This window comes from Mustela erminea, chromosome 4 (assembly GCF_009829155.1).
Source record: "Mustela erminea isolate mMusErm1 chromosome 4, mMusErm1.Pri, whole genome shotgun sequence".
NCBI lineage: Eukaryota > Metazoa > Chordata > Mammalia > Carnivora > Mustelidae > Mustela > Mustela erminea.
In genome coordinates, this window is record NC_045617.1 from 30,609,282 (window position 1) to 30,626,835 (window position 17,554).

At 33.5% G+C, this 17,554-nt stretch overlaps 1 protein-coding gene across 2 annotated transcripts in view; it reads left to right on the plus strand.

Annotated features, from left to right (window-relative positions):
- ASCC3 (activating signal cointegrator 1 complex subunit 3) overlaps positions 1–17,554 on the plus strand; it is a 336,284-nt gene that overhangs the window by 130,348 nt on the left and 188,382 nt on the right. For both annotated transcript variants that reach the window (XM_032338962.1, XM_032338961.1), the window contains exons 12-13: positions 10,046–10,222; positions 12,801–12,872. In XM_032338962.1, the coding sequence (XP_032194853.1) occupies positions 10,046–10,222; positions 12,801–12,872 (249 nt within the window). The remainder of the gene's footprint in view (positions 1–10,045; positions 10,223–12,800; positions 12,873–17,554) is intronic.

The window sequence follows — 17,554 nt, forward strand, 5'->3', positions numbered from 1 at the left end:
GGATGGAGTCCAGCATCAGGCTCCCTCCCTGCTCAGTGGAGAGCAAGCTTCTCCCTCTGCCTCTGCCCCTCCCTCAGCTCCTGAGCACTTTCTCTGTCTCTTTCTCTCTCAAATGAATAAACAAAACATTTTTAAAAAAATGATAATTTAGCTATATCAAACAAAACTTTGTTAGTACATTAAAGAAGACATAAGAGAGGATTTTTTCATAACCTTGAGGTAGAGAACCTCTAAGCAAAATTGAAAACTCCAAAGGTTGTAAAGGGAATATGTGGCCAGTTAAGACTCCTTCAAAAAGTTAAAAAATAAGACAAAATAACAAATTATTTGTAGCAATACAATAAATTTCTTTTATATTTAATAATTATTAGAAATTAATAAGAAATACAAACTTTAAAAATTTGGAAAATTCATTTCACAGTAAAAATAAGCATACTGAGCATTATAGAAAAGATGCTTAAAGGGACATGAGAGTTTTACCAGATTGACAGAAGTGAAAAAGAATGTAATTTGAAAGCACCCGCTAAAATCAACTCTGTGGGGGCACCTCGGTGGCTCAATCGGTTAAATGTCTGCCTTCAGCTCAGGTCATGATCCTGGGGTCAGGTCAGGGTCCTGGGATCAAGCCCCGCATCGGACTCTTTGCTCAGCAGGGAGCCTGCTTCTCCCTCTCCCTCTGCCTGCTGCTCTGCCTACTTGTGCTCTTCTATCTCTGTCGAATAAATAAATAAAATCTTTAAAAACAATAAAATCAACCCTGTGTTTTTACTTCTAGGGAGCTAATGTATGGAAATAATAGCACAAACATATAGATATAATAACACCAGTGTTCACTGTAGCTTTCTTGCTAATGCAAAATATGCTAGAAGCAACCGAGATGTCCAACAAAAGATGAAGTGGTTTAATAAATTATATTCATACCATAAAATGCTGCATTACAGCTTTTAAAAAGAATGAGGTAGAGCTGTATGAACTGGACTTCGAAGATAGATTATATTCTCATTGAAATAGGAAGCTGTCCTCTATATATAGCACAATCCCATTTATGTAAAGGAAAACATATACGATATATTTATTTTCTCATTCATTAAACTAGTGAACGTATGCCAGCCACATAGTTCTAGGTGCTATGGGTATAGTTAACAGAGTTCTTGCTTATCTTTAGATTTTAGGTTTAGGTAGAATAGGATGCATAGTCACAGAAGAATGTGCTACAAATTATAAAGGTGCTTTGCTAACAGAGATGGAATTCATGTTCGTATTTTACCATATTAATTTAAAAAACATGTATACATATACACATAAACACACATGCATAAAATGCAAAAGGCTGAAATACTCAAAATGACAAAAATCGGAGATTTTAGCTCATATCCAACGTAAGAATTTCAAGGAATCAGATAGTTGTGAGACACAGGTGAAGCATGGAGAAGCCTGGAACTGCTGTCACTGCTTTCCGGGTCCTTTCTTGCCATTTTGCATTGGCTCTGGCCTAGATTTTACATAGGAGGGCTCAAAAAGAAGCATGCAGGGCATCATCTGCAGAAAAGAGAGCTATTTGAATCATTAAATGTTTTATTTTATAGCATGATACTTATATAGCTTAGTGATGTTTTTCGGGGAGCCATGCCATAGGAATCCATACATTCTAGGATTATTTACGTTAAGCCGCCTAGAGAGACCACATCCATCAACTAAAAGCATTATGAAGATAAGCACTTTCCTGTAACTAGAGAACATTAGAGGCCAAATGAATATCCTTAGTACATTTACCAGGAGGTCTGCAATAGCAAGTTTACAAGGGGATTTAACTAGGACATCTTTCCCGAGTACCTCTAGTTAAGGGAGCAAATAGATTGCAGACCTGCTAATACTTCTGTATATACGTACACAGACACATGTCATTATGTATTTCTCATATATATCTAATATATATATATATATGTGCAATATAAATTTATAAATATTTTGTTAACTTTATAAAGGTATAATTTTACATATATAATCTATGTTATAAACCATATAAAGTTAAATGTGTATAAACTAAATATGTAAAATGTATTACAGGTCTGTTTATTACATATGTAATACAATTATAGAAATGTATATCTTAATATATGATATAGGAATATAGTATATAATATATATAACATCTAAATATATAATATATATGATAATATATTTATCATACACAGTGATATCTCTCATCACATAATGAAACTCTGCTTCTGTGGTTTAGCACTATTATGCTCATAAACTTGACAGATTGCTCTTTGTTATCTGAAGAAAAACGTTAAAATTCCTTATCTGGACATTAAAGACTATTGTGATCTATTTGTCTAACTTTTAACTTCTGCATATTCCTTAGCTGTAATAGGTTCCAGCCACACAAAACTATGCATTCCTTCTTCTCTATTTCCTTTCCAAAACAGTTGACTCTTTTCCAGAGATTAAATTCATCTCACTGGAGCAGAATGTGTTATCAGTTATGAGATTAAAGGTTATAAATACAGAATTACATATCTTCATCACTCCACACATTCATCTGTTAAAAACCTGATATCCTTTTGAATCTGCCAAATATCACTTCTTATTTTAAGTGTTTCCTAGTACAAAATTCAAAATGAATTACACCTTTTCTGGATTCCCTCTCTGCTCCTTTACACAGTTTTAGCCCTTACCACTATTGTCCTTATAATTTCACAACTTGCTATAATTAATTCTGTCTTCACTTTTATCCTTTACTAGATTTTAACACCCTTGATAGAAGGAGGTATTTGATTCTTCTTATTTCTTAATATGCTATGACAAAGCTCATAACTGTGGTTTTTTTAAAAAGCAAAGTTCCTGTTTTTATTTGTTCCTTTTAATTACCAGATGCTCCCAGTAGATGGCAGTGTTTTATATGGCACATCAACTTTTGTAACTGAAGTACCGTTAGAAGCTATTCTAATAGTCTTGGTTGTGTTCAGGTTCCGGTTCAGGTTCTGTGAGTTGATATTAGGGACCAAATTCACAACACACTTGGCATGACTGACAGGAATTTGGAAGAGAAAATTGTAATAAAGGCCAAATCTGTTGTATATAATAACGCTGAACAAATACTAGTTGTCTTCTTAACTGTATTAACTTCAATTTTATCTAGGGGCAAATATCATTAAAAACTTACTGCATAGTTTTGGGCTAATGATACAGAAGAAGCTGTAAAATATTAAAATTTTTATAGTTTTCGGGGTACCTGGGTGGCTCAGTGGGTTAAGCCTCTGCCTTCAGCTCAGGTCATGGTCTCAGGGTCCTGGGATCAAGCCCCGCATCGGGCTCCCTGCTCAACAGGGATCCTGCTTCTCCCTCTCCCCCTGCCTGCAGCTCTGCCTACTTGTACTCTCTCTCCATCTCTCTGTCAAGTAAATAAATAAAATCTTGAAAAAGATTTTTTGTAATTTTCAACAATTAATACTTTTTTAGGTGGATGTGTATAGTTTATAGAACTTTGAGATTTGGTTTAACATAAAGTTCCAAGTTAATCTCATTTAAAAGAAAGTAATTCAGGGACGCCTGGGTGGCTCAGTTGGTTAAGCGGCTGCCTTCGGCTCAGGTCATGTTCCCAGCGTCCTGGGATCGAGTCCCACATCAGGCTCCTTGCTCGGCAGGGAGCCTGCTTCTCCCTCTGCCTCTAGCCTGCCACTCTGTCTGCCTGTGCTTGCGCTCTGTATCTCTCTCTCTCTATATAACAAATAAATAAAAATCTTTAAAAAAAAAAAAAAAAAGAAAGTAATTCACATATAGGCTATTATATATATTGAGAATAATAGGATTATACCTTTAGATAAAAAATAGAGTAGTTTTAAATCGGATTTTTCACAGAAAAATATCTGGTGTTTGCAGAGTATCATGTATTTGACATGGAAATACTCTAAAAATATGTTCAGTAACTTTTATATTGTAAGTAACTATTTTATTTTATTTTTTTAAAGATGTTATTTACTTATTTGACAGAAATCACAAGCAGGCAGAGAGGCAGGCAGAGATAGAGAGGGGAAAGCAGGCTCCCTGCCGAGCAGAGAGCCTAATGCAGGGCTCGATCCCAGGACCCAGGGATCATGACCTGAGCCAAAGGCAGAGACTTTAACCCACTGAACCATCCAGGCGCCCCTCTAAATAATTATTTTAAAGCAAAACTAGAACTATTGTGTGTGATTAAAATCCTCATTCTAATCAGTATAAAAGACTCTCATCACAACATGTAAAGGAAGTTTCTTAAGTAATAGGTATATTCATTGTTTCCCCCATAGAGGGTTCTCTTGTTTTTAATTGGGTTTGTTTGGGATTTTGCTGCTGTTCATAAGATTTTTTAGTGAATGCAAATCCATGGTCAGATGTTGTATATGTATTTATACTCTAATTTCCATCTACCTCTATCATGTTTTAATCCTTTCTCCTTATGTTTTTGCAGTCTCTGTATGTATAGATCTCTGTCTTATTCATTGTATCCACATTACCCAAAATTTAAGTCCTAAGCCAGTGTTGATAGATGGCTAATTCTGAAAGTATTCATATAACTCACATTGAAGTACTTTGCTTATATCCACTGAGTCTTTTAGACTGAGCTAACTTATCAACAGCCTTCTCAGAAACCTGCTATGAAGTTACTGATAGTAACCTCATAGGATCATAATGATATATTTTAATCACAAAGTGAGTAGAAATTTTGGGCCATTCCTTGGTTTTATCTTTCTGAGTATGTTACACTGTAATCAGAGAATGTGGCCTATTTTTTTTTTTTTTCGGTTTTGGAACTTACTGAGTTTTTTGTGACTTAATAATATATTTAATTGTTTCAAGATTCCTATAACTATTTAATGTAAATTCCCATGTGTATTTTTCAGTATGGTGGGTAGAAAGTGCTCTTATGTGTCTATTAAATCAAGGTTGTGAATTACGACCCACAGAGTCAGACACAAGAGGATTCCCGACCTCTAAACTCAGTTCTGGTCACTCTCTCCTCTCATCATCTGCTTTCTGTTCAGCTTGTTACAGTCCTCCTTTGCACTTACTTTTTCTTCTGTTTGAAGGTTTTTATCCCCTGATCATCCCTCATATTTCTTTTTTTTTTTTTTAAGATTTTATTTATTTATTTGACAGACAGAGATCACAAGTAGGCAGAGAGGCAGGCAGAGAGAGAGGGAGGAGGAAGCAGGCTCCCTGCTGAGCAGAGAGCCCAATGCGGGGCTCCATCCCAGGACCCTGGGATCATGACCTGAGCCGAAGGCAGAGGCTTTTACCCACTGAGCCACCCAGGCACCCCGATCCCTCATATTTCTTTAGCGATGATTTTCTTCCTTATCCCACCTAAAGTGGGACCCCTCCCATGCTACTTTTTATGCCATTACCCTGTTTTGTTTCACTCATGGCACTTAGCGATACCTGATAATGCCTAATTTGTTTATGAGTTTATGGTTGTCTCTCACTAAAATGTCAGCTCTTTGATTGTAAATACCCTGTTGTGTTTACTGCACACTGTTATGTTTATTGTTATTTCCTGGTCCATCCTTGGCCTCACTCCAAAATCCATTTAGTTATACAATTGAAATCTGTTGACTGACTAATGAAATGGCAGAATCTTCTCTGACCTTATTTAAAATGCTGTGCTTGCTCCTCTTTAAGGAGTATTTGTTTGTTTGTTTGTTTGTTTACTCCCTTTTCTGACTATCTGTTGTTATATATTTTATTATTGAATCCTTTCTAGTAATAATGAACATCAAATTGGAACATACTTTGTCCCCTTTTTATTGTGAAAGCAGGTTTATAAAATCCTCACTAAAAATGAATTAACAGTGATTGAACAGTAATTTAACAAAATATGATTTCCAAGGCTTATTGAGTTGTTTTCTGGTTAATATCACCTAGAGGTAAAACTTTCTGAAGTATATTCAAAACCATATTTTGAAAATTCTCTTATTTATCCTTTTTCTTATTTTTTATTCTCTTATTTTTTCATTTTCTTCTGTAAATTTAGGTAATTTATACATTTTTAAATAATTTTTACAAATCCACTGATTTGTAAGTTTAAGGAACAAATGGAACTGTTTCTTTAACCAGTCTGTAACTCTGCCAGACAAATGTTTATGTTGATTCAGTACTTGATAAACTCCGTTTAGGACTTTTGCCAGGGAGATTGTTTTTATATCCAGACAAATACCTTTAATTTGAAAGGAAAGTTGGTTTACAAGTTGCAGTTCTGATTCTCTCACAGAAGTGCTAAGAATCTTCTAAGGAGCTGTACATATCTCATAGGTGATGTTTTGTTTACTCTTCAGATAGGCCGAGATATAACCTCTAAACTCATCTCTAAACTTACAGAAAGAGTTTGGAAGTTACAGGGCCACAATTTCTCTTATACTTATAAGAAACATTTGTGTTGGGGAGTATACCCAGGCATTTGGATTTTTCCCAGCCTGTATGTACATTGTATTACAGCACGCAGGGAGAAATCTGGCCTTGGGAATTGCTCACTTAGGTGCAGAAAACTGAGGATACCAGCATGATGCAAGCAGTTTTTGACCAAAGAAGAAACATAGGAAACTGAAGAAATAATTAAAATATTTACCCAAATGTCCTTCCATAAACCCCCTTATTTTACTTACGATAACAAGAGAGAATGACATATATTTCTGGATTTTAAAAAATAATGATAAGGTTAAATCTTTTTATATGCATTCTCTCATTGGTCGATTAACTTGCCAAATTCATTCTAAATCATGTGTACTTTTTCAAATCACATCAGAGGTTTTCAAACCTCAGGTAAGAAACCAGTTTTCCAAATCAGACTTCTATTTAGAAGGGAGGTATACGGAGCGCCGGGGTGGCTCAGTGGGTTAAGCCTCTGCCTTTGGCTCAGGTTATGATCCCAGAGTCCTGGGATTGAGCCCCACATCAGGCTCTCAGCTCAGCAGGGGGCCTGCCTCCCCCCACCCCCGCCTGCCTCTCTGCCTACTCTGACCTCCGTCTTTCAAATAAATAAATAAAATCTTTAAAAAATAATAATAATTTTTAAAAAATTTTAATAACTTTTTTAAAAATTCAAAAAATAAAATCTTTTAATAAAAGGGAAGTATACAAAATATGAAAGCAGAAGAGATACAAAAATCACAGACAGAAAGATTATTATAAGGACATGGGCTGCAGAATGCTACCCAGTATTTCTCCAGAACCCTGAGGGCTTAAGGATGAATGGTCCTTTACTGTATCATGGTAATGGTATAAATTATTCCCCTTAGGAACATTTTGTATCCTAATTCAAAATGGGAAGTTTGCATGTGATTAAAATGATTCTTTCTTTTGGCAAATACTAACATCCTATATTGCTAACATCGAGAACTTGAATAATGTAATTAATATGGTAAGGTGATCAAACATGTAGAATTGCATATCCTATGAATAGGTAAATCTCAGGTCTCCATGCAACATTTTCTCAAAGCAGAAATTGAACACATCAGAGGCTTTATAAAATAAAATAGAAATTTAGAAATAACTTTTATATGATAAAATGACATATATACATCTATATAGATGTATATGCACACATACATACATATAATACATGCATGCACGCATACATTCTACACTTTTATACCTGTTAAAATGAAGACTGAAAACTTAACCAACTGAAAGATTAATCTCCTGCCATTTAGAGGTCAGTAAGTGATCATGGAAGTAAAGCAGAGAAGGAGAGAGGGACAGCACTCTTATATACCTAGAATTATAATGCAGAGTAAGAATTATACTCTTAAATGAAACAGGAATGGAGGGACCATAAATAAGTTAATTATTGAATGTTAAATGTTAGACAGTTTTAAATAGAATATTCTAACAAAAACAAATGGGAAAATAATAAAGCTGAAAAGATTAACTTAATTATGAAATAACAATTTAAAAAAAAAACTGAAATAGTTTTTTAAAAACCTGAGTTAAATAAAGAAACTCACAAGTCTAATCACAAGTAGAAAACCACTGAGTCAACAAAATTAGAATTGATAAAGACCTTTTACAGAATGTTTAGAAACTCAACAGGATGACAATACTATAAACCGTCATGAATTAGACCCGAAAACATAATTGAGAGAGAGAACTGGACATTGCTGAGTGCTTATGAGCAGCTCAATGGACAGACTCCTCTTTCACGGTCATTTCTGCATTTCTTTCTTTTTTTTTTTAATGTTCAGTTAGCTACCTTATAGTACATAATTAGTCCTGATGCAGTGTTCAGTGATTCAGTAGTTAATTAAGTATAACACCCAGTGCTCAACACAGCACGTGCTCTCCTCAGTACCCATCACCCTGTTCCCCCTCCCCTCATTTCTAACCAGATGTTCTGTCACCTCCCTCCTCCAGTTCATACCACCAGTTCTTTGTAAGTGCAGCACCTTAAACTCACCATCCTTTCTGGCCTCCCTCCCGGTCCGTTTTCTGGGATTAGAACCATTACCTGCGCTCAGCATGCCTTCCCTGATTTACCTGGGTTTAATCAGTGATCTCTCTCCCTTATTCTCACAGTTTTCAGAAAGTGCTGCTATTAATCGGACACATCATAATGTTTGTTGTCATTATTACGCATAGACTCTAAGCTCCTGCTCTGTTGGCACCGTGCCTGCCATTAAAAGCTTAGCAGATAGTTGGTGAACAAATTAAATCAGTGTTACCAGCAGTGCTCAGAAACAAAATGAGAGTATTACCCTACACCAATGAACACAAAATGTGGCTCAATACATTTTTTGAGTAGTTTGTAATTTTTTCCAAGGTTTTGGCTGTTATTCCCTGCAATCAAACTTTCTGTTATGAATATAAAATTATTTTAATATAAGGTGCTTAATGATAATTTGTTAAGCCAATTTGAAAACTTCTCCCATGTGATGATAGAATAATTAGTAGTATTTGTTTCTCAGAATTTCATCTGTTTCACTGATATGCTCAACTATATGTTGCTATGATATAACAAAAGGAATACTATATAAAAGGTGAAGAATTATGGACTAAGTAAGCAATCTATAATTAGGGAAGGAAAATGCTGATTTTATAAATGAGTCTTCAAGAATTTTTTTTAAAGGCTCATGGAGAAATACGTGAGTGCCTGAGTCAGTTAGGCGTCTGACTTTTGATTTCTGCTCAGGTCATGATCTCCAGTTGTGAGTTGGAGCCTTGCATCATGCTCCATGGTAGGCATGGAGCCTGCTTAAGATTCTCTCTCTCCCTTTGCCTCTGCCCCTCCCCACCTCTAAAATAAATAAATAGTTAATTAATTAAAAAATAAATTTTTAATTGTCCCTGGAAATATTTTTTTGAAGGTTTTATTTATTCATCTGACAGAGAGAGATACGGCAAAAGAGGGAACACAAGCAGGGGAGTGGGAAAGGGAGAAGCAGGATTCCCACCGAGGAGAGAGCCCGATGTGGGGCTCAATCCCAGGACCCTGGGATCATGACCTGAGCCGAAGGTAGACAGTTAACAACTGAAATAATTTTTCATTGAATGTATTGTAACACGTAGTTTCCAATGTTTCTGTCTTGCAGTTGTCATGCATTTTAAATTTAAATTTGTAAAACATTAGAAATATTTTACCTTACTTATTTTGGACTTTTATGCGTTTAGTTTTTAGCACATGAAATTATAAATTGGTAAAATTTAGACTAAAATCTAATCCATGTATGTCACTTACCTTGTTATATTTTTAAAAAACAAAACAAAACAAAACAAAAACAAAAAGCCATTTAACTAATAGGATTTTCCAGTTGAGAAAATCTACTAAAATCACATTTTTAATTAGGTTATTCCTGATGCCAGATTTAGGCGAGTTTTCTTTCATTTTATCTGCCTTTTAGACTATGTGTTGTGTTTAAACTATGTTTAGACTATGTGTTGGTTGGGGGGGCAGAGTCCTGTTCTGTTGTAAATGTTTCATACTCTATATTTATTAAAACTTATTTCAAACTCTGTAAAAATCCAGATGGGTTGAATTTACATCAGATATTAAATAATATAACCCATGTAGGTGGAATCCACACAGAGTATGATAAGGATTCTTGGGCTCTCTGCAACCTTACCCAACTACTTGGATGTTGCTACATTTTTACACGTTAATCCCTGTATTGGACTTTTCTACTTTGATGGCCGTTTTCGACCAGTTCCTCTTGGACAGACATTTCTGGGAGTTAAAAGTGCAAATAAGGTAAATATTTTTTTGATAATTTACTTTTCTAAAACTGTTTTTGTTGATGTATTGTTTAATGTTTAATGTATTTGGGATTTCTCCAAAAGAACTAATCTGTAGGATTGCAAATTGAATGTTTTAGACAAAGTTAAGCATGCTTCCTTAACTAGATGTAGTAGAAAAACTCTTTCTAAAAGTTGCTTGTAGTTTGCATTGCTATCATCAATGTAGATTTTGTATTCTTAGCTGAGAATACAAGTTATATATAAAGTTATATGTTTCAAAAAGTTATTTTGATATGATTAAAGGCTGGTATAAAATAATAAAAGACTCTCATTAAACCAGTAATATACATTTTGATATGATATCCATATAAAATAAACAGTACTTTTATGCAATTGAAAAATAATTCCTAGTAGCAACTATTAATGGAGGTGTTCTATTTCACTTGTAAAGATTTTGAATTACCATATTAACTATATATATGTAGCATATGTTAAATTCTTTATAGTGCTTTTAAAAGTTTGTTTATAGTATTACTGTGTACCATTTACACTATTAGGGTGCTTATTTTAGACTTTTATAATATTGTGAAAGAATATTTTACCTAGCTCAAAGTTTATGCATTTAATATTCTGTTTAATGCCACTTTTTTTTTCCGTAGAAGAAATAGATTTAAGAGAAGATTCATACGCCTTATGACCTCTTCATAAAAGAAAATAAGATGGAATCATGTGTTATTATGTCAGCCTTAGTCTTTAATGTATTGCATTACTTGTCTAAAGAGAATTTTATTAGTAAAGTAGGGTCATTTTACCATACACTATTACAAATAAAATACTCAGCTAGGAAATACCAGAAGTGACTGTCACTACAACAGTGTCTATGCTCCATCTACATTGCATCAAAGTAAGGTTATCTATATAGCTGTAGGGAGCCGTTTCAGAGCTATGGACAAAAGGATAGCTCATGATATGATAATAGTTCTACTGTACATGTTTTATCATGAATTGTTTCAAGTGCTTTTCAGTATCGCTTTTTTTTCCCTTAATATATATTTGGTTATTTAGTACATTTTAATGTACCATTAGGTCAGGTGTAGAGCTGGTTTTTTATAGCTTTAGATTGTTCTTTCAGCTTTATAATTTAAGTGATAACAGGTGCTTATCATAGAAAGATACTATAAAGAGAAGAAAAATTTTTCAGATGCTTTTCAACCATTTTAAATGTTTTTTTAATTCTATCCTACAAAGTGGTAAATTAGTTAAAGCTAATGAAATTCAAAGTATTTGCACCATAACATGTCAAAATTGTAATCATAAAAAGAATGGCATCTGGTGATTAAACTATCATAATTATTTTGAAAGTTTAGGAGTTTGACCATATTAGAAAGATACTTTTACATATCTTAAATACTGTAAATAGTAAATTAATTATATGTACTAATTATAGATACAGATCTTTTTGTCATACTAAATGGTATTATTTTTACACTCAGTGAAATATACAATTAGTAACCATTAAGCATTTCCCCATGGTGTTGTTTAATATATTTACTAACCAGATATTAATTTGTCATCTTGTATAAAAGGTAGTCTTTGTAGGTTTTTGAGAGTTTCATTCAGAAACACATGATATGATTCAGTTATCATGGGAGAACATAGGAAGATTGTGTGCCTGACACCTCTAATCTGAAATAATGGCTTTGGCTGGCACTCAGACTGCACTGAAAAAATTATTGTGAACAGAAGTTGTTTTTGAATCATTAATGGGGAGTAAATTATTTTCTGATTCTCTCATTTTACTTAGTCACCACAAATCATAAGAGGAACAGAATGATAAAACGTTTGCTTTATTAAAGCAAATAATCTAAATCATAGTCATTTCAGATGTGTATGACATTTTTATCCCCTCTACATTCTTAACAAATGTTAAATAGGGAGATATGGGCTGGATTACATGCCTGCTCCTTTGGATTAACTATCTTACCTTTTTGGTTAGAAATTTTCCTCATCATTAGGGAAAATGAGACCCTTTCTTAACTCATAAATTGATACTAAATTTTCATTTAATCTGAGAAATGTTTCTGTAGAAAAATATCTACCCCTCTCCATGTATATTACAGAAACAGTATGTTCCTTCGATTTCAGCTTTATATACCATGGCATTCTACTAGTAGTGTTCTGGCGATTTTGAGAATTCCAGAGGAAAGCTCTATAGTTTACAGAATGAAATAGAAGAAAAACAGCCTGAATAGTGGGCTTTCCTGGGAAAAGCAGGGAAAATAATTTTAAAATTATTCTAAAATACCTACAACTAGTATATTATCCTTAAAATTGTCTTTAAAAAACTTGACATACTTAGAAAGTTAGTACTCTGCAAGTATTATATGAGGTATTTTATTTGTACTTTTAAACTATATTGTATTTATTTCTTATTAGGTTGTTACATGCTACATGTTTATATTGCGTTTGTTGCTTCTGCATTCTAGTTAATCTGAAAGGGAAAAAATGCCTTAAAATCTGTAGTTTTTTTGGTAGTTAGAAAGTTTATAACTGCTTCATTTTATATTATTTGTGTTTTTAAAAAACTTAAGGTACAGCAATTGAATAATATGGACGAAGTATGCTATGAAAGTGTTTTGAAGCAAGTAAAGGCTGGACACCAGGTACAGTTACTTTCTTTTATCCTGTTTTTAGAGAATACTAAATGCTTAAAATTATTAATTTTTATGTTCTTAAAATTTTTCTTGAATTCTGAGATAATGACTGAGTTTTTAGTTCTTAATAATTTTTTGGTTCAGTGGTTAGCCATGTAAGTCATAGAGTATTAATAGATATCATCCTAATATTGATAAGTCATGCTATCTTGTTTGCCAATTTATTCAGTAGATAAGACAGAAAAGAATTTCATCCTTTACACTTCTTGTTTTTTTTTTTAATCTTTTTTAAAAGCACCAATCTTCTTTCATGCCTCAGAAAGTTTAATTTATATTTTTACATAATGTAAAAATTTGAAATGTTGTATTATTCTTACTATTTTCATGAAGTAGTATCAACTGAAATATATATAACGTTTTTATATTGTCTTATTGTGCTTGGAAGCTAAGCACTTTTACTTTTAAACTCCATTGTTCAGAATGCTCCAATCAAGATTGTTAGAGAAAAAGTGGAATGATAATAATTGCTTACATAAAACTTAGTCATTGCCCAATTGTATATGGGTCTTTGGATCATTTTATTTTATTATAGAATTTTTTTCTGTTATTAACCTAATTTTATGGCACATAAAATTAAATGCTTTCTGGTCCTTTGGTTTTTAAATTTGTTTAAAGAGCAGTGAAATCCTTTTTTTCCAGACTAAATCTTGTTTCAAGCCCCTGTATATAAACAAATCAAAGATGAATTAAACTTGAAGGCATGGAACACTGCCCACTGAGAATCTCTGATGCATTGTGCCCCTTTAAGAAATAGTTTTAAAGTCAGGTTTCTAACTAATCTCAAGAAGATGTCCTTAGGTTTAAGAATAACTTTTAGGGAAAAGACATCATAATTAAATTATACAATATTACTGACTTACCTTCCTAATGATTAGTAAATGTCTGAAACTGCTAGAGTTATATTTATTTTCACTGAATTCTGTACCAGCCAATGAGACAGGTACTTTTGTCATCATCTGACAGATGAAGAAAATGAGGAGCTGTATATTTACAAAATAAAGTAACATGTTTCCATCATTTTACTAGTCCAGTTGTAAATTCAGTCCATGTGAGTATGGAGTCTCCACTAACCATCGTGTCATTATCACTTTCTGTGCCTTTATTTTATATCTGTATTTTTTGTATTCTCATTAGGAAACTGCTTTATGAATTGCATTATTTATTATATACAAATAATGAAATGGTAAAGGCCAATATTCTCTCTTTAATCAAAAATATTTCCAAACTCCAACTACTGATTCTTAGGAGCCAGGACACTTTTTGTAAAGGGCCACAGAGTAAGTAATTTAGGCTTTGCGGGCTTTATGTTTTTTGTTGTAACTACTCAGTTGTGCTCTTGTAGCATGAAAGCAGCTAGGGAGAGTATATGAACAATTGGGCACAGCTGTGTTTCTTTCTTTTTTTTTTTTTTTTTAAAGATTTTATTTATTTATTTGTCAGAGACAGAGGGAGAGAGAGCGAGTGAGCACAGGCAGACAGAGAGGCAGGCAGAGGCAGAGGGAGAAGCAGGCTTCCTGCTGAGCAAGGGGCCAGATGCGGGACTCGATCCCAGGACCCTGGGATCATGACCTGAGCCGAAGGCAGCTGCTTAACCAACTGAGCCACCCAGGCGTCCCCACAGCTGTGTTTCAATAAAACTTTATTTACAAAAACAAGCAGCAACTGCATGTGGCTTGTTTTCCAACCTTTGTTCTAGATTGCCTCACAAGATTTATTTGTAGTGAATGTCTGATGATCCTAAAATGTTATCTAGGGAAACTTTTGACAGCATTTCAGTGAAAATCCTAAAAGAAAGAAATATCCTGTATAGCCACCAGTATTTGTGCCTTCTTTGTTAAAGAACAGGACAAATTTGTACTACAGAAAATTTAAGCTGTATTATTAGCTAAGGAATGTAGCTGTGGAATCCATAACATCTTTGTATATACTATATTAAAAATATTAAATAAATATTTAAATGTTTTCTCCATTAAATTAAAAAAAAATAGTTACTCTTTTTTAGAGCAGTTTTGGGTTCACAGCAAAATTGAATGGAAAGTAGAGAGCGTTCTCATACAATGCCTGCCCCCACATATGCACGGCTTCCCCCAACTGTCAACATTCTGCACAAGAGTGGTACATTTATTTCAATCAGTAAACCTATATTGACATGTCAGTATCACCTATGGTGTCCATAGTTTACCTTAGGATTCACTCTTGATGTTCATTCTATAGGTTTGGACAAATGTATAATGACATGCTTCCACCATTATAGTGTCGTACAGAATAATTTCATTGTCCTAAAAACCCTCTGTGTTCAGCCTATTCTTCATTCCTTCCCATTTACCACTGGAAACCATTGACCTTTTAAGTCTTTTTAATCTTTCTGTAGTTTTGCCTTTTCTAGAATGTCATACAGGTTGTAGCCTTTTTAGATTGACTTTTTTCACAATACCTACATGAGATTTTTCCGTGTCTTTTCATGACTTCATAACTTACTCTTTTTAGTACTGAATAATACTCCACTGTCTGGATATACTATTATTTATTTACATACTGAATGATACCTTGATTGCTGCCAAGTTTTGGCACTTATGAATAAAGCTGCTGTAAATGTCTGTGTACAGGTTTTGTGTGGACTTAGGTTTATGGCTTCTTTGGATAAATAACAAGGAGTATGGTTGATGGATCATATGGTGAGAATATGTTGAGTTTTATAAGAAACTGCCATACTATCTTCCAAACTTGTATAGCATTTGGCATCCCCACCATCAATGAATAAGAATTCCTGTTGCTCCATAGCCTCACTAGCATTTGGTGATGTCAGTATTTTGGCCATCTGAGAGGTGTGTATTAGTATCTTGTTCTTATAATTTGCATTTCCCTAATGACAAGTAATGTTTAACATATTTTCATATTCTTATTTTCCATCTGTCTATATTCTTTGCTGAAGTGTCTGCTTAGGTCTTTGGCCATTTTAAAATCAGGTTGTTCATTTTCTTATTGTTCAGTTTTCAGAGTTCTTTGTATACATTAGATAAAAGTCATTTATCAGATGTGTCTTTTGTAAGTATTTTCTCCCATTCTGTGACTTGGCTTCTCATTTTTTCATCAGTGTCTTTTACAGAGTGGTTTTTAAGTTTAGTGGAACCCAGCTCATCAGTTATCTCATGGATCATGCCTTTGGTGGTATATCCAAAAAAGTCATTACCTTACCTAAAGTCACCCAGATTTTCACCTAAGTTATCTTCTAGGAGTTTTATAGTTTCATATTTATATTTAGACCTATGATTGGTTTTGAGTTAAATTCTGGGAAGAGTATAATGTCCGCGTCTAGATTTATTTATTTCTGCATGTGGACTTCCAGTTGTTCCAGCACAATTTGTTGAGAAAACTATCTTTGCTCCATTTTATCACCTTTACTCATTTCTCAAAGATTATCTGGTTGTATTTATGCTTATTTCGGGCTTCCTTACTCTTTTCCATTTGTTTGGCTGTTCTTTAGCCTATACTAGAGTGTTTTGATTCCTGTATCTATATAGTGAAGTCAGGTAGTACTGTCCCTCCAACTTTGTTCTTCAACATTGTGTTGGCTATTCTGGGTCTCCATTTAAGTATGAACTGTGAACAAACGTTCTTTTTTTTTCTGTAACTTTTAATTGTGATGGGATTTCTTCTGTCGCTGGAGAATTTTTTTCTAATTTATGATAAATTTCATTGTAAATGCTAACCTTTAAAATTTTTTTTATCTCTTTTAAGATAATGGAAATTAAATTGTAAGTACTTTGCTATGTATGGAACATATAGATAGATAAGTTATATTTGACTCTAGTCAGGAAAACGCTTAACTACTCCTTTTGTAATTGAATAACCTTGAAAATGTTATAAAAATATTTAAAACACCAGTGGTGGGAATGTTAGTGTTGCATCTAGAATTTAAAAAAAATTAAGACAGTCATTTTTCTTCCAGTTGTAGCTAGCACTTAATAACCAGATAAGTAGATATTTGTTTCATCACTTTGGAATACAAGATTGCTTCTGATAGAAATAAATCACCTTTTTTAGAATTAAAAAAGGTGTTTTTATGAATTTTTTTCTGGGTGAGACTGATAAATGCATATATCCATGTATAAACATACATATAAATGTACATATTTATAAATACTAATAAAAGTAAATGGCTTAATAATGTCATTATTACCAGTACTGTAACTACTTTGGAGCCTTAGGAACTACAGGTCCCTCATCTTTGTAACAGTATTTGCCTTTATCATGCTGTTTATAATTGTTCTTTAAGTATATTTGGTATATTGCTCCCACCATTTTTTCCATTACATTACAAAACCTTACATTATAATGTGTAATATTTCTTTAAAAAATAAAATGCACCCTATTCCTAAATGCACCCTATTCCTAAATGTTGGAGAGAATAATAGTTGTATCTTCCATTGTAAGTAAGTAAAAATCCAACTAAATGTTGTAACTTAAAGGATCCTAGGAAGATTATTTCCTCTTCCTCTTCTGGCATAGTTCTTTCACTGTTACAGAGACTAACGTGTCCCTGTAGGAATCATGATTCATACATAAAGTGCTGGCTGGGGGTGGTTTGGTCAGTATAGATGAGACCTTACCGTCATTCCTTTCATTCTTAG